The sequence below is a fragment of the Calidris pugnax genome, unplaced genomic scaffold, assembly GCF_001431845.1.
Source record: "Calidris pugnax isolate Ruff unplaced genomic scaffold, ASM143184v1 scaffold268, whole genome shotgun sequence".
Taxonomy (NCBI): domain Eukaryota; kingdom Metazoa; phylum Chordata; class Aves; order Charadriiformes; family Scolopacidae; genus Calidris; species Calidris pugnax.
This window is the reverse complement of record NW_015090983.1, coordinates 665,732-684,087: the sequence shown is the minus strand read 5'-3', so window position 1 is coordinate 684,087 and position 18,356 is coordinate 665,732. Positions and strand designations below refer to the sequence as shown.

Sequence of the window (18,356 nt, the reverse complement as noted above, 5' to 3'; positions counted from 1 at the left end):
CATTAAAATTATTTTACTACTGTGAGGATAGATAGAGGTCATCATAAATTTTAACTTTAAACAATGTATGTGTTTCCTTTTCATGTAGGCGATATTTTGGTGAAAAAATTGGCCTGTATTTTGCCTGGTTGGGATGGTATACTGGAATGCTTATTCCTGCTGCCCTGGTTGGGCTCTTTGTTTTCCTTTATGGATTATTTACGATGGATTCCAGCCAAGTAAGGTAAAATCCCATTTGAAAACATAATAGCCTGTTGAAAATGAAGAACAGTCTGGTAAAACTGAGATCATTATTATACTTATAAATGCTTTATAGATATGGTAAGCATTTGAAAATAACCAAGTAAAACACTGGGTTCTTCAGTCAAGTATATCCACTTTGTGTATCTGTTGAATCAAGCCGGATGCATACCATTCACAGTGAGTGCTCTTACCACTGCATCTGCAGCAGTTCCCATTCTGAATCTAAGGAAAAACAGCAAATACCAATTCTAATGTCACGGGTACTGCAATGTATGTCATTCTAGTCAAGGCTAATGGGTGAAAAAAAAGTCAGATGTACTCCCTCTTTATCTTCATCTTGCCTATAACTTCTACAGTGTAGTACCATTGCTAAACTTCAACTTGCTTTTCTGTATGCCTGTATTTTTTCTCAGTGTTAATAGTGGTAAATGTTGAGTCTAACAAAATTCTTAACTATGTCAGTGTGAACTGCAGCTAGGAGACCCAGCCTCAGGGAGATTACAACCACATGAAGTGAACCTAGTTTTCAAGTTTCCCACTGTGATTTTCTCAGGGAGAAATTTATGTCAATTTAGAAGTAGTGATGAGGGTGCTCGACTTAAGTGCTGACTGTATTTTTAGGAACCATTTCACAGGACGCACCCTTATTACAGACTTTTCCATTAGATGTCATCAGACACAACAGTATCAGTGCTCTTACAATTGCAACTATTCCTTCAAGCAGTTTGAATGCTTAGGCTGTAATTATATTTGGAGTCTCATTTCATAGGAATTGTTGTTTCTTGGGCATTGAGCAGGACTATTTTACATTTTCTGTCTGGAATTGTCTTTATCTTCTGTTTCACAGTGAGTTATTGTATTCTGCAGTGCTGTAATTAAGGCTTTTTTAGGCTTCCTTTTGTACAGCAAACTCCTGAGAGATTTTACAACTTCAAACTGCATTAAATGGAATAAATGCCAGGAAACAATGCTATCTTTAAGATATTATTCTCCGTATTAGGATTGTTTTGCATGATAAGCATCTGTAAAATGAAATGGATGTAACGCAGAGGATCAGCCTTTTCCTGGAGCACAAGACTCTCGAACTGGAAATCTTGTATTCTTCACTTGTACAATGGCACATTTTCAACAAGGGGGGGAACAAAGGGTCATAATCTACTATTATCAGCGTATAGCTCAATATTGTAGGCACTCCTTGTGGAAGAGAAAGATTTGGCATTGACAGTCTCCAAGAAAAAGAACATAATTTCTAAGAATTTAATTTTTTCAATCTGTAAGCTATTATGTGCTTGTGTATGTCACGTACTTCTCCCAAGATGATCTGGAGATGCAACTCCTGCTTAGTTCTTTTAACAGAGATATACAGTCATCTTGCTTGCAGAAGGTTGCAGGGACGCAGAGGCAGGCTGGCTTTCATGTTTTCCTGTCCCAAGTTTTTCCCTTTCACTGCTGTTGAGTAGCTTCAGACAGAACATGCAGATTTGATGTTGCTCCTGATGGAGGCTGGTTGTGTTGGGTCCCATCCTGAGGTGCCTCAGTGTCAGGCTGTGCTACAGAGAGCACCAGGGTGTCCATCAGGGGCTCCAGACTCTATTCCAGAAGCAAGAGCCTGAAAGTTAGGTGATGCACAATACAACACCTAGATGCCTAAAAGGGAAGGGAAGTACTTATATATTTATTATAGCTATTATTAGCCAGTGTTCATTTCAAAATACTGACAGAGGGTGGGTTAACCCAGAAGTCCTAGCCCTGCATCTGTAATCTGGATGTGTTCATTCTGAGCAGGAGATCCTCTCTGCCTTTGATGGTGTGAATCTATGCAGTCCCTCTGCTTAGCCATGACACGGTATTTCATGTTAGTGCCTTGCTAGGACCAAGTTAGTAAGACCTGCTGTCAGACGTGTCTTCAAGAACAGGATATCTAGCTCAAGCTGATTGTGACTGGTCTGATAAAATGTACGTAGATGTTTTCTGCATCACCTTGTGTACTTAAATAGTTCTAAGGGCCAGTGATAACAGATGCTGTTCCTTGCCATATTTGCTTACTTGAGCCTGGAAGGGGCTAGTGAGGGTTAGACAGAAATCTCCTATCTAGAGCAGACAGGAGTTATTCATTAGCAGGCAGACAGACTGCACCTCCCTAAATTGCCATATTCTGGGACTGTGAGATTATTTATCTAGTGTTTCTGCAGTCATTTAAAGAAAACTGCTAGATAAACATCCATAAGAGTTTTTAAATATATCATTTGCGTTTGAGCACTGCAGCCACCGCAGTATGCAAATGCAATGTTCAGCAGCTGTCAGGAGGGAACAGGCAGGTATGTTATTCTGACAAAATCTAGACACAGAAAACGCAGTGGGAATGAGGAGTTTAAAACTAGTGCCAGGCCATTATGGCAATGTCATAATGGCCACATTGCCCCAGATACAATATCATTCGGTATGATACTACTTTATTTGAAACAGGTTTCATCCTATTAACGCCCGTTGTTAGGAATCAGTGGGAGTTAGGAAATTCTGATTTACAATGTGATACATTCTGTCAGAAAAAAACCCATTTCATCTGCCTTGTGTACCTCAAAATTTGGACTTAGCAACAGATGAAATTATTTGTGCAGAAGCACACTTTCCTCAGTGATATCCCGTCACCTCTCAGGCGCAGGGAGCTGCCGTGAGCCCCCCTCTAGTGGCTGCAGGCAGAAAACCATCATTTTCTTCTTTTTCCACTGAGGTCCAGCACAGTTTAAGCAGAGACAGAATGAGGAAATACACAAGCATACATTGCCATAGAGCCAAACGTTGCTTGGCATGCCAGCTATAGATTTTGTGCAGCAATAATTTGAGGGTTATGCAGAATGATGTTGCACTTATAAACAATATCATCTGGTTTTTGACTTGCACAAGTCATAAATGCCTCTGCTCCGTGCTTGGGGCCTGTCGTGATACCAGGTGGCTCTTTTTATTTACATATAAAAATATTATATAAAAATATCTCTCTCTGTCAGCCTTTGCCAGGTACGGGGTTGTCAGTCCCTGCCCCCTGTGTAAAGGAAAGATGCTCCATGTAGTTCATCTGTAGCTGCCATGGGCAAGTTGGAAATGGTGCGTCGCTCCCTTTTGGTGGTACCCTTCCTTCTTTCCCAGGACGGGTGCCCCTCTCACATTGCCTTTGGCCCCTTGTCATGGTCTCTCTCTCCTTCCTCAGTTACAGTTTTAGGGAAACAATATAATTTTTGCCCTGATGGAATCATTCAATGATTCAAATGTATTGTACATGGAGGAGGGAGGTGAAATAAGAATGGAAGACAAAACCCCAGCATGCATACTCTCGTTTCAGGAACTAGACACTATATAAGCAAATGTGTATATATGTCTCATGTTTAGAAACAGAAGTTTCTCCATTCTACACAGTTAGGGGCATTTTTCTTTTCTATCACAAAATGCAGTGTTACTGAAAGCCGGTTGGAAAGGAGGATGCTTTTTTTCTTGCATGGTTTTGGAATAAAGGTTGGTAATAGTGTGGTTGCCAGGAGCCGGCACTGAGGTCCCCTGGGGTACTGAGATTACAGTGTCCCCTTGCAGGATTCAGTTTTGAGATGAAGGTAACAATGAGAAAAACCCAGAAAATCTCTGTTCAAGAAACTCCATAGTAGCTTCCAGAATATTTGGATTATATTCATAGGGCTCAGATATGGAGAAAAAAAAAAGCTTAGCATCAATTTATATTTCTTGTTTCATGCACTTTTTATATTTGATCCGTTTGCCCTACCTGAGCTAAACTGGGGGGAAATGTGAAGTGGTGGTCAAACGGAAGGGCTTAAGTAGTCCTATAGCAGTCCCTTCATTTGGGTTCTCTTCTTTCAACAAATTATGTGCTGTATCTACCATTTATCTTTATTCTCACGTTAGATGTCACATGTTGATTAGTCTTTATAAAAATAAATCTAATATTTTTAAAGAGTTTGGTCTTGATGGGTTTATGCATGTAATTAATTAGCACTGTTGTTGTTGTCAGTCAAACAGAAAGGCTGGGCATGAACACAGCATAACCTGAGGTGTCTTAGCACCTTGTGCTGTAGTCAGATTTCAGATATATAAGTGAGGACAGTAGAAAGAAGCTTATTTTCCTTTGTTATACTGAAGATTTGAGTTGTGGTAACAGTTAACATAGCACATGTCACAAACACTTGTGTAACAAATGTTATTGCCTTTGCAGAGTAGTGCTAAAGCATGTGACCTGTCACTGTCAGTATAATTTTGTGAAACTTCATATGTTATTAAAAACAAACCAAGATTTTAACTCAAGATTATAAAATACAGAAAATCTAACATTTATAATGTTGAACTTAAATTCACAGTACAGTACAATTTGGCCTGATATTTGACAACAGTTTGCATTATTGCCAAACCATTGTAACATATTGTTGGAATATGATTTCCTGGGCTTAATCATTTGCATGAAAATGCAAGCAAGAAAGTTCTTTGATGTGACACACTGTAAGATTCTGTTACTCTGCAACTCTGGAATGACTGGCTGTGCTCGTCCTGGTTTAAGGGTTACTCAGGACAGTTTCTTTGTCAGGTCCACGTTAAGATGTAGGGTTTCAGTGAATTATAATTCTGATGTGTGAAATATGACCAAAGATTTTAAAAGTCATATCTGGGCAACCAGAATCTTATTCTTATTTACTGTTATGTCAGATAGGATTTAATAGATGTAGTCAATTTGGAAATAAGCATAATCTTCCACACAGTAGTAGAACTGTAAATTGAGCTTTTATGAGGAGGAGAGTGAAAGCGCAATGTTTATTAAAACAAATCAGTAGAGATTTCTTGGCATTTGTTTATACTGCTGCTTTCCTGGTGTGTCATAGGATCATTTCACGCGTGTCAACATTGGTAAAGGATAGGGAAACATGATTGCTGAGATTCTTTGGGAAGCTTACTCAATGCAGTTAAAATTTGCCTTAAAATTAATTTGTGCACTTCTGTTAATTTTGTTTTGCCTTTGTCAAGATACTTAATTAGGTACTACATTTTGAATGTGAATGGTCCCAGTGAAGGCAGTGACTTCATCTCCCTGAATCTTAGGATCTTTATGCAGTAGAATTTGGTTTGAAGATATTTTTCCCCAAAGTTAAGATATTAAAGCAGGGTTTTTTTATTAGCTCTGTATGTAAGTTCCTCTGTAGGAAATAAAAACGCAAAGACTTGAAATACTACTTCTAGAAATCCCTGTGAGTGGATTTTTAGATGTGACTGACTGATCTCAGTGAGTATGCAATCATCCTGTAGAACAGACCTTCCGCTGATGTAAACTGCATAAGTCACTTGAAATCAGTGTAGTTGTACCAGTGGTGTTCATTCTCTTTGGTATCTTTTACATCACTTAGAAAAATATGTAGTAAAGGTGTTGGAAGGTAGCGAACAATGTTTTGTTCTTCTGTTTGTGGTATTTGGGAGAGAATGGGATATTCACAAGTGTGAGAAGTGCAGCATGATGCCCAGAAATATTGCATATTGCTCTAGGGCCCATAATTTTCAGGTTACTGATTTGGGATTAGGCTTTTCAAGCCAAATTCTCACTTTTAATTTATTTTATTGAGCCAGTTTTGTGGTGCAGGGATGCCTTTAACAGCAAACAGCATAACTTCAGAAAATCTGAAGAATGTTAAAAGCCTTTTTATAACCTTTATTTTCCTGTCTTGTACTAAAGCAAAGAGATCTGCGAGGCAAATGAAACCATCATGTGCCCGATGTGTGAACGCAATTGCACGCTACAAAAACTCAATGAAAGCTGCATATACGCCAAGGTAATTATTGTCTTATTGCTCTCAAGATATCTTTTGTTTAAAGATCCACTTTCATTGTGTGATGGCTGCTTTTGTTTCAGCAAAGATTCCTGCCAAACAACTTGTTTCTCAATAGATGGTTTTTTTCAGCCTTTGTAATTCATGTTTCTAATAAGGGCATGCTCTGAAGTGATGATTTTTTCTGAAACTTTTTTTTACTTTCTGTTAGCATTTCCTTTATAAATCCTTACTATTTTCATCAATTTATAAAGTCCCTGAGTAAAAAAACTTTTCTTAGAAGGTTTTTTCCTACTTTTCCTATAATTAACTTCTTAGCCTATTTTCCTTGCTTACTTTGTAATTGAATTTCTGCTCCTCCTAAAGGAATTCTCCAGCATAATATGCCTGTAATGTGCTTTGCTCTGTCTTCAAAGATATTACAAAACTAAATATTTTGCTACAAGAAGCTATCATTCAAACTTAAATAATCACAAGTACCTCTGTGTACGTGCAGTATTTTCAAGTGAGCAATATATTTTGATGTGTGGTATGTTCATAATGCTGGAAAAGCAGACTTGGCATTTTTCTTGGAATTCTTTAGCCTGTAAGATAAATCTTGCTCTGAAGCCTGTATTTATAAAATGTGGTTGTCTCTGGGCCCTGGAATTACAACAACACTGTAGCAATGTGAAAGAGAAAATCAATTTTTGTGTTAGATTTTGAAACTTGGTATAGGCAGGACCAATGTTGAGTAAAACATTTAGTATTGTGGCATCCCCTTAACTTTAGGTCCTGTTGTTTTAACATCCCCAGTTAATAAGAAGCAGGTTTTGTCTTATTTATATTTACACTAACATCCTGTGCTTATATCGTGCAAATTTCACATTTTAATGATTGTGGAAAATTAATTGCAGCAGAAAAAATGTGCAAGCCCATCCATCCATACTTCCATGTATTTTCAAATCAGTCTCCTTGAAGCAAACTCAGATGACAACCAGGGATGACAAGCAGAAACTACTCGTATTCCATCTTCACAGGCACCCTTTTCTGATGTTTGGAAATATTGTGGAAATCTGTGTAAGCTCCCAACTTTTCCTGCCAAGGCTTTTGCTCTGAAAAAATGATCAACTTTAGATTGGAACACAGAAGACAGCTAAAAGGTGTCTCCTTTCAGGATTTGTCTGTTCTGGATCTCCCCCAAGTGGGAGAGAGTGAGACTTCTCTTTGGGAAGAAATAGGATTACCGTCTGGGCACCCAAATTGCAAAGAAAAAGAAAAAAAAAAAGGCTCAATGAGGCTTTTTATAACTCTGAGTTTAAAACTGTAACGTCTTCACTCACTGTGTTGTCTTTAAAGAAAAGTTCACTGCAGCTTCCCTCCTTACCCTCTTGCTAGGAAGTGTCTGCTTCCCAGCAGGGGCTGTGATCCTGCTGGCTGCCACTGCGTTGCTCAGGTTGAGCAGCACATACCCAAACCCATCTCAGCACTGCCACTGTGTCTCCATCCACATTAGTGAATGAAAACAATCTATAATGTTAGAAAACTACAATCCGATTTAAAATCAAACGTTCCTTCGTACTTTCTGAAGCACTGTAGTAATATAAGTAAGTGGAACCAATGTATTTAAAAGAAGGCATCGGATCTGCTCTCTAGGGAAAAGAAAATGGCATTTCCTGCTTGTTTTCTTGTTCCTGAGGTGGAACTTCTCAGTGTTTCCCTCTGCTTTTGTTGTTGTGGGAACATATTTGTCTGTCTGTACACAACCAAGGGAAGGGGAGCTATCACACACAACCGAAGAGCTGATATGCAAGGGGAATCTATTCCTGATTCATTCTGGGCACTGGCACCCTTATTCTGGAATAAGTGTTTTAATCCTTATCCATTCAAATAGCTCATTGTATACAAGTACATCAGCAATGACTATGGAAAAGTGAGTTCCTTTAAGTGAAGTTTATCTCCCCAAGCCTGTTTCTGTCATGGGACCTGCCACATTTATATAAGGCCATATTGCACATTATTAAAACTGCTGTCAGGGTTTCTTTCATTGAGTGTCTGCCAGGTTTCCCTTTAGAGGAGCACTTCAGACAGAACAAACTAATGCCAGAAAAATCATATACTTCAAATGTTATTTCTGCCAAGTTTTTTGTAAAGCTGGGGACAAAATACAAAAGATGCCTTTTTCCTTCTCGTTACTGCCCATTTCTTTCATCCCCTCCCTCTTTATTCCATTTCCATTTAAAAATGCCGCACGGAGGTGAAGTTTATAATTTAAGGGAAGAGCATGTAATATCTGAGTTGTCTTCTGAATTGCCAAATGCCCAAGCTGTCATTCTTATCTGCATTACACGGACTCTCTGACCCGTGGGTGATTAGTGTGGTGCAGTCAGGATTTCTGGGCTGGTCCTTTGCCCAGCACACCCTGTCCTCAGGCCCCAGGGCTGGGTGTTGGTTCAGGGTGGATTTGAAGTGCCTGAAGTCTTGTATGACGATGACAGCATCAGGCAGGTATGCTGATGGACTAGCAGGAGCCCTGCTGTATTTCACTTCTGCTTAGAGGCCTCTGGCCAGCACAGAGTCTCAGGCTATGCATTTAGCCCTTAAGACAATCAAATCTTAATTCTGAGTGTGGTGCTGAATGACTACAGCCCAGACAGTTTTTATAAAGACAAAGCCAGATTAGGAGCCATTTTCTTTTTTTAGTAACACTAATTTACTGGGTTGGCTTGTTTTTTTTTTTTATTTAGTTAATTTTGTATTTGCTTGAAAAGGTGCACTGTTTACTGAGCAGAATATCCAAAATCACATCCTCACACACATCTACATTCAAAACTGAAAAAGTTCATCAGGTTTGTTGCACTGCTTTTGTTCACCTTTCATGTTTTCGGTCTCATACCCTTTATGTTTGTATTTTCCTTTATGGAAGCAAAAGAAAAACAAAGCAAAAGGCATATTTCTGTGTACAATTGATTCCACTGTATGATTCTTGCAGGGAATGTATTGGATTTATTGATATCCATTGCCAAATAGTCAATTCCCATTTCAGAATGAAAAATGGGAAAATGAATGAAAAAGAAAATAAAAACAGAACAGACATACAGATAAAATATATGTTTTTAATTTAAATTGTCACAATGTTATAATAATTTTACTCAATAAGAAATAAAATAGAGGCAAGCAATAGTGTTTCTGTTAACTTTTTCTGCTTTCCTGAGTTAATTTTCTTGATTTGCGAGGCAGAAGCAATAATGCCAGCCTTCTCTTGAAGAATGAAAATGTGTCAGCAGGATGAGTTCTCTTTGCAGCAGGCAGCTCTCACAGGAGCAGGTTAGGTCACCTGCCCCAGGCAGGCTGTCAGCCCTGGTGTCCCGTCACACCTCCTGTACAGAACATTCCTGCTGGTCAGAGTAACTTCAGATGTAAGCAAAGGTCAGAGTACAACAAAACTGACTCTGGTTACCTGCGCCCTTCCTTTGGCATATGGATGGGCTTCTTTTCATGCCAAAAGCTTAAAAATTGGTCCTTAAGTCATCAAGAGAGTCAACACCAATGAAAGTAAAGTCTTTTCAAAAATATTCTATTTCAAAACATTCTATTCTTATTTCCTCTCTCTTCAGATTCTTCTTCTAAGATACACCTGTTGATGATAAGTTAGTTTGCTCTATCATCTCATGATTTGTGCCTTTTTTTTTCAAATAGGAATGTGCTATGCTTACTGATGCTCAGAAACATCATAAACTACCTTTCACTAGAAGAAATGTAGGCCCATTATCCCTGGATAAATTGCAGTGCTGTAAATTGACAACTTTAAATCTATTCAAAGTACACTGATCTTAATTTCAGCTTCCTAAATACTGTTCCATACTGTGGCTTGAATAGAAGGAGTTCTTAATTTTTATAATATAAATTGTTATGTTTTCATAAGTGAGAAATCAAATTTACCTGCTCAGATGCTTAGAGTGATCAATAGGCATGCAAAAACTAATTACTACTTGTTTTTTGTTGGTAAGCCTTGGACTTTACAGCAGAATATTATGCCCAAAAAATCTTATAACAAACAGTAAGATAAGGGATAAATCCAACAAAAGGAAGAACATTTGTGAGCTAAAATTAAGTGCACAATTTAGAACTATGTTTTTTTGGAGGTGTATTTAGAATTTATTTAATGTTTGTGGGAGTTTATTGGCACTAGCCTTTCAAGAAGGATAATATGTGAACAACTGGAACTGGATGTGAAGTGGAGAGGCTGAGATGTCTGGATAAAAAGGAGTACCTGCTATTCTTACTTGCTGAGAAATTGCAAGATAGCTTGCAAGAAGAAAATGGAATCAAAAGAGACATTAACTGAGTAATAAACAGAGGATAAACAGCGAAAAGGCAGAATTTATTTAAGCTTATAAAAAACCTTAAAATATAAAATGTTGAGGTTAAATTTGACCCAGCATATGAGTAGATTCTTCTCTGGAAGAATTTTTAGCCTGTCTGTGCACAGACAGAGCAGCTCTTAGAGTCTGTGAAATAAATAGACTGGAAATGCTTGAAGTGATAGTCTGGAAAACCAGAGTTCGAGTTATACTGAAAGACAGAGTGGGACAAACCTTGGTAGAAGAAACATGCAAGTAGGACTTCTTATTGGAATGCTTAACTTTTAGTTTCTGCCACTCGTTAAATACTCTGTGACTCTTTTTGGCAAAAGATAAGGTGGCAGTATTATTTGTTCCTGATGTATTTATTTTCTATTCAGGTTACACATTTGTTTGATAATGGAGGGACTGTCTTCTTTGCTATTTTCATGGCAATTTGGGGTAAGTACATTTTTATTTGGTTTATACTTTTAGTTCACCTGACCCTTTTGTATGATTACTGGGTGAAGGGACATTATAGTTCTTGATAAAATTTAAAGAAGGATTATGATTTTGTCACACAAACTTTTATTTTCCTGCTTTCATCAATTTCTGTGCTAGTAGTGGGTGAAAATAATACCTTTATCACTAATGTAATGTCTTTAGTGTCTTAAATGTCCTTAAGCCTGAATTTTATATCATGCAGACAGAAGTCTTTTTAAAGGCAAACATGTAGGTTAATTTCATGATCTGGAGTCAATGTAAAAATCATGTCCTGTAGAGAATTCTTACAGAATGAATCAGAATGTTTTTGTGGGATCTAATTAGACAGAAGCATAGGAAAGATTTGATGTTAAGTGCTTACAGCAATTCAACAGTTTATATTCAAATTCTCTGTCTGAATACCTCATTACTTTCATTCTGACATCGCACACCCCACGTCATGCGGCATGAAATAAAGCAGGGTGATACCCACAGAGGCCACTGTTGAACAGGAGTTGCCAAGAACAGTCTTGCCTTTCTTAGAAAGTCAGCATGATAGTGGCATGCGAGACATATGTAATGGTTCTAGCATGAAATGCTTGATAGAATTAGTTTTTACTGAAGCTAATAGAATTTTGCTGCTGAAAAGTAAGGAAGACTGGTATTGAAACAAGAGGTAATTAATTTTACCAATGCAAATGTTTGTCTATCAAAGCCCTGAGAAAATAACACCAGTTCACATGCAACTGTCTGAATTCAAGCCAGAGTTTTATAATTTTAAATAGAGTCAAATGGCACTCAACAGCTTTATTTACGTAATATGTATGAGTAACTGTTAATGATTCTAGCTTAAAGTGAAGGATGAACAAATGTCACAAATTTTGGAGGCTGGCCTGGTAAAAACAAAAAAAAAATATACAAACAACAGCAAAACATCAGAGAGGTGTGTAGACAATATAAGCACATGCATACATGTACAGGAATCATAATTAGATTGTTAAAAATCAACACCATATAAATATAACTGAAGGGCACATTTTGATTGTGCACCTTCCCTTGGTGATATTTCTTCATTGGTTCCTGATCCTGCTGTTACAGCCTTGCAATTAGTAATAATTAGTTTCATAAATCCCTAAAATACATTGCACTTAGTTATATGGTTACCAACGTGGACAGTGGTGGTAGCTTCTTAGCATCTCGTCATCCCTGGGTTCAAGTTCTCCTTAGGGAGAGCTCTTTCCATTTTCAGCTGAGACCAAGGTTCAAGTGTAAGGAGAAGGTTTTGCTTAGATGATTCTGCTCTACCGTAATCAGGAAAGATGGCATAATATGTGCTAAGGAAGACAAAAGCTGAACATCACATTTTTTGTAGTTTCAAGCAGTAGAGTGGTACTCTTACCAAATTCAGATGAACATGTCTCAGATTTTCAGTCTGCTATCCAACCAACACTCTGGATACAATGACAGAAAACAGTTTCTGGTTTTGATGGGAAATGTGCTGATTTTGTGATTCCTGTAGGAATGGCAACACTGCACATATGCATTCAATTCTTTAATCTTTTAAATACTTTGAAATAAATACCTGTTTTATTCATGTGCCATTGTTTCTCTCTGGTGTGTGTGTGCATGTAATTTACATATCCAATGAACCCTCATTACAACATTCACAATTAGTTAGTGAGATAACTCCATCCACATGATCCAGTTTCCACACAAACAGTCATAGTAATGAGCATATATCCCATGTGAGTAGTTATTTTCTCTGCACTTTATTTTCTTTATTCTATGCCTTTACAATTATGTCTTTTTCATGTTCTTTCTTTCTATTTAGACATGTCTGATAATTGCAAACAGATAAACTATGCAATTATTTGCATTATACTGCCATAATTTCACTCTTTAGCAGGACAAAACCTAACCATGCTTTCTAGGATATCTGGATACATGGCAGAGATAATTCCTTCCTTTCATGTTAAATATTTCCTCCATGTAACCTGTACCAAAACCTTTTACACCATTTGTGTAGATCTAGCCTACAATAGATCAGTTTGACAGAGGAATGGAAGCTTGTCTTCTTTTTTCCCCCTTCTATTTTAACTCTGTGTCATCATAGTCAAAGATTAAATGTAGTCCCTGTTGCTCAGTAGTTCCATTCTCCCCAGCAAACTTTAACCTCTGAGTAATCCAAGTAAATCTAACTCTTTTTGTCGTATTTACTGGGAAAGGTGCACATGTAGAGTGGGGAAAATAATGCCCTGAGTCATTCATCAGATGGGAATTATTTTTGGACATAGTAGTTTCACCTTAAGGTAGTTAAATGTGGGATTTTTTTGTATTGATGCTAAAATGTCATTGCAGCCCCAGTCAGATGTTACTGTTACAATGTCTGCTTTCTTGACCAAAGTTACACAAGGCAGAATTTGACCTGGGTGCTATTTGTTTGTGTTATTCCTAAGATAGCAGGTATAACAACCTTCCAGGAAAACCGTAGGTTGATCATATAATTACAAAGTGGAAGAGTGATGCTCTGCTACTGCGCCCTGCCTGTTGTGTACTAGTGTATCGTGTGATTTTTCCCTTGCTTTTTTTGTTTGCACGGTGATGGCTGTGGGATAAGGGCTGCCAGATCATTTTGGGAAAAATGAAAGCATATAGATAACAAGCAAGAGTATAATCTGAAGCAAACATCACGGCGAAAGGTGGGATGGTGTCATGTCAGCCATAGGAATGCCATGGGATGGGCTCCCTGCCCTGTCTTCCTTTGCCTTATCTGCTGGGCTGGTTTTGTCATCTGAGGCACATCCAAAACTTGTATCGTATGGTCCAAGTGAGTTGTCTAAGTGGAGAACTGAAAGGATAATGTAATTATTTTTTATATGTGCCTCAAAAGGTTATTATTCCCATACGCTGAGTACCTCACAGTTTAGTTCAGCTAAATCTAGTTAACATCTTCCTTACGTATAGGTGAGCAAAAAATGAAGGCCCTGGTTCATGATCTTCTGAGGATAACATATGTCCTGCCAGTAACACCCATTCAGGACTACATGGGTGGTCGACTTTCAAAGCCAGTTCCTAATCTGACGTTCTGGCAGCTTTCAGCTCTTGCATTTGATCCAGAAAAGGCGTATTGCCAGAGTTTTATTTTGTTTTTATTTTATATGAGGAAAAAAGTGTGGTTAGCCTCTCAGTGTTTGTTTAAGCATTTTAAAATAAAGTCCAGAAACACGATGCAAGTGTTTGGACACTGTGTGATTACATTGTAATACAAGTTTATACATATTCATAGAGAAGACAAAAACAATCTTCTTTTTAAACCTCTTAAAAATATTTTTACTCCTAAAAACAGATACAGTTTCATCCCTCATTCTGTAATTGAAGTTGGATGAGCAAGGAGTCTAGCCTTTTTTAGTTAATCAAAGTTTGGGAGAGCTTTTGAGCTATGGTTTTGAACTCTCCTGTGATTCTTTGAAGGGAGGTTCAGTGATACTAGATATGATATTTCCTGATGTTTTTGAGGTTAAAAAAATAACTTGTAAGAGGGAGACAGAGTTCAGGGAGAACTGGTTAAGCTAAAATTTAAAAATAATAAAGTACTGTCAGCTGAAAACTAGTTTGACTGGAGTAGATTATATGATTCCTAATAATTCAGTAAGACCAGACTATTTAAACAGCTCTGTGCAGAAATAAAAAAAAAATGTTCTTGTGCAAAGCACTTGTGCTGTTCCTTACCTGGGTCATTCCTTGTATCATCATAAAGCCGTCTGTGGGAAAATGACTCAGACCTTTTCTTACCACATATAAAATATCCAATCAGACCAATTAATATAGATACCAAAATGGCTCCTACAATGACACCAACTATTACTCCTCCTCTGTTGGTTTTCTCTAGGAGAGAAAGAGAGAAGAGACAGTTGAATGAGAATAAATCTGTAAGATCAGATACTTCACTCTTGCTTTATAGCAGTCAAAGGCTTTGTGGAATGAATCTTTTCACTGATCTGAAACACTTTGCAGACTGTGACTAAACCAGCCTCTCTGCAGAAACTCTCTGCCTTTGTAAAAGGAAATAGACATCTCCATCCTTGACTTCAAAGGGAATAACTGAGTTTTTATAAAGAACAGAAGACTTAAGGAGTTTTTATTCAAAAAAAAAAAAAAAAGGTCCTAGGTTTAATTACAGAATCAGCCACTATTCTTTTATTTAAAAAAATAAGCAGTAATTGCTCTTTGAATGCAATTATATGTAAGCATTTAAGCCAGCAGTTAAAATTGCTGCCTCTGAATTTAAAGTGATTAAGTTTTAGTATACCAGTTCCTGAATATGCAAGGTAAGAAATCCAGTAATGCTTTCTGCACCTCTTCAGTTGGCAGAATAGCTACATTCTTCCAAGTTTTTCCTCACGTTTCATAAAACTTTTCTTCAAAGTTTTCTGATTTTATTGGAACTGAACTTGCTCTCCCACTCCCCTTCCTTTTTGGTCGTGTTATCCAAAAATCAGGTACATTGTAATTATTAGAACTATGATGGGAAACATGAAAGTCTGATGCTCCTTCAGTTCTTAGTACAAGCTGTACTCTTTTGGTTATGATGGATAAGCCTTTCAGTCCTGTGTTAAAAGCTTGAAAGCTAATTAATGGCAAAAAATTACTGTGTCTTCTAATCTTCCCCTTTTTTTACAGAAGACCTGATTCAGAGCAGCAGGATAGAAAAGGGCCATGACAGTTTTATGCTCCATTGTTTTCCCACGCATACTCAACTTGATAATTAAATGCATAATGAGTAATTCCTTTGGAAGTATTTATAAGAAGTCATCTTTGGTCACAAAAGTTTCTGAACTTGAAATAAGTTGACGTGTTCCACATTTAAAATGTTGTTTCTACACATCTGCTTTGTAGGTCTGCTCCAGAGTGAATAGGCAATACCTGTCATTAGCTTCTCCACTCTTGGAAGTGTTAAACAAACAAGTTAACAGCAAATAATTTTAAAAATATTTTTTATTTTGGGTGAGTGTTTGTTTTTATCTGTACTAAGTCACACTAGTGACTAGTTCACATGTCTTATGAAGTCTCCTGTTCAATGAAGAAAAGGTTTGATTTCAACATGATGATTTTATTAAACCACTTGGACTTCAGGGAGATACTTACCCTCATTGGCATCTTTTGAATTAGATGAAGCAGTAGAATTGTTGCTAAAATTATGATTCAGCTCTGTTGTCTGCTGAGTGGGGTTGAAGTTTGGTGTGGGACTGTCCTTTTTTATCGTGGTTGATGTCAGAGTGATACTGGTGGGGAACAATGAAGTGGGGTTGGTTGAAGGGTTATCAGTGGGGAGTGCCGCAGCCGAAGGAGTGTTGTAGGTGAATGTGGAGTTACTTGGTGTCACTGTGGAGGTAGAAGCAGCTGCAGCACTTTCCGTCACTCCAGAAAAGTCACTCACTGATGTAAATGTCACTAGGGAGACTAGGATTCTGCTCAAGTTTGTGGCAGACTTATTTATTCCACCTTTTGATAGCGTAGTGACATTTGAAGATAAAGTGGTGCCATCAGTGGACCTCAGGGGTGTGCTCTTTGGCTGACTGATCATCTCTGTTCTTTTAGTTACATTTTCTTTGGCACTGGCAGTTGTTGGTGCAGTGTGGCTGGCGCTAGGAGGATTTATGGCAGTAGTCAATGACAGAACGAATCTGTGTGAAGCTGGTTGCACCGTAGACTGATTGTTATCTGTAACTGCTATTTCATTTGCTTTTGTGCCCTCAGTATTGCATTTGTTCCATTGCAGCCTTGCAAGCAGAAAAATGAAAATTACTCCACAGGAGGGTTGCATGGTGTTGACTTCAAGTTTGTTTTGTTATGTAGAGAACCTGAAAGAAATTCACTTTTGTCTATTATTTCATTTTGCAAAACAAAGCTACTCAATTAAGACACAAATTAGCTGGTTAAAAACTTGGTGTTCTACTGTAAAAGTCCCTGTAGTTTACCACCTTGATGCTGAAAACTTTATATTCCTGACGGTTAATGACTTGAAGAACGACCTAATACAGTACTGATGGTCAACAAAAGCTTTTTGCAGAAGAAAATTCCATGTTTCTCTAAACAGGCCTCATACTCAGAGGGGAATAATTCAAAACCACTTTGCTATAGAATGAGGTAATGATACATACTTGGATGGCACGCTCGAGGCAATGTTTTCTGGGCAGGGAGCAACTCCAAGAGCAGACTAAAGAGTTATGCTCCATTGCGAAGAAATATAATTGTTACAATTAGCCCTGAAAGTTGATGGATAATGTGTTATGACCCTGAGCAATGAGTGTCATATGAATGCTGCCAGGAGCAAATTGAAAACTAAATCAGTCCAGGGATTATGGATGTTGCTGAATTTCTATGGAAACTTCTTTTCCTATAGGAAACTGGAAGCTGTATATTATGTATTAATTTTTCAAATGCTAGATTGAGAAGGATGAGAAAAACTCATCTTGAAGTCACTTGATGGTAGCAGGTATGCTGTTTGGTGTATCTGTGGGGTTTTGGCAAAGGGTTTTTTTTTTCTACATATGAGACAGGTTGAGATCATGCAGTTTTTAACTCCCACACATAACCTCTCATGTGACAGCACAATAAAAAGTATAATAAGTTACATCTTCAGCATAGTTAATTAATTAGATATCTATGTATGTGGGTACTTTACCATCTGAAGAAAGGAGATGTACCCCTGGAAAAAGTAACTATTTCTTTCATATTCAGCCTTATGCTTTTTCCTATAGGTGTTTTGTGTAAGTTTTTTTGAGGGGAGGGGATGAGAGCTGTTACGTTCTTTCCTCTGTTGGTGTGGGGTTTTTATGTTTTTCATTTAATTGTGCATTATCAGCCTCAGTTATGTTTACAATTTGACTTTGTAGGCCTGTAGATGACTGTGAAATGCTGTGCAATCTGAATATTTGATTTTGCTTTGGTAGTACCAATAATAGCTGCAACAGTGAAGAAAAAAAACCTTGTGTATTACAAAGTTTTCAAACATGCTTTCATTTTAACGATATTACTGTTTTAATTCAGGGTCATGGTTTTTCCTTCCACGTACCGTCATGTTAGTGAACAAAGTGGATTTGGTCGTATCACTTATTATCCCTTCGCTGTAACTAAACTATGTAGGGAAATTACACTCAATTCCCTTTAACTGTAATCTTCATTTAAGAGCAGTGTACAAAGGAGTCAGTATTGTTGCTGAACAAATTTGTTGTCATGTTTTTCTGATTGGCTTATTTTTGTAATCCTCTTCATGGGAGACCATAAAGAAGAAACCTCCTTGCTTTGAAGACTGTGTACTGTTAGTTCTCAGGCTGTGATGAACTGCTGCCTGGAAATCCTTTGGTGTGTAATAATTAACTCTTCTTTTCCTAGTGCAACATTAATATTCATAGAGTTTAGAAAACATTGAAGTTCTTTAAAATACTCATTGCCTTTTGAGCTTAATATGCAAATAGCGCTATTGCAGTAAACCAGC

At 37.6% G+C, this 18,356-nt stretch overlaps 1 protein-coding gene across 1 annotated transcript in view; it reads left to right on the top strand.

The window, feature by feature from the left end:
- The window catches only part of ANO3 (anoctamin 3), a 105,141-nt gene that overhangs the window by 56,813 nt on the left and 29,972 nt on the right, over nt 1-18,356 (top strand). Inside the window, exons 13-15 of the mRNA XM_014953785.1 lie at nt 89-223; nt 5,960-6,056; nt 10,777-10,837. Coding sequence (XP_014809271.1) covers nt 89-223; nt 5,960-6,056; nt 10,777-10,837 — 293 coding nt within the window. The remainder of the gene's footprint in view (nt 1-88; nt 224-5,959; nt 6,057-10,776; nt 10,838-18,356) is intronic.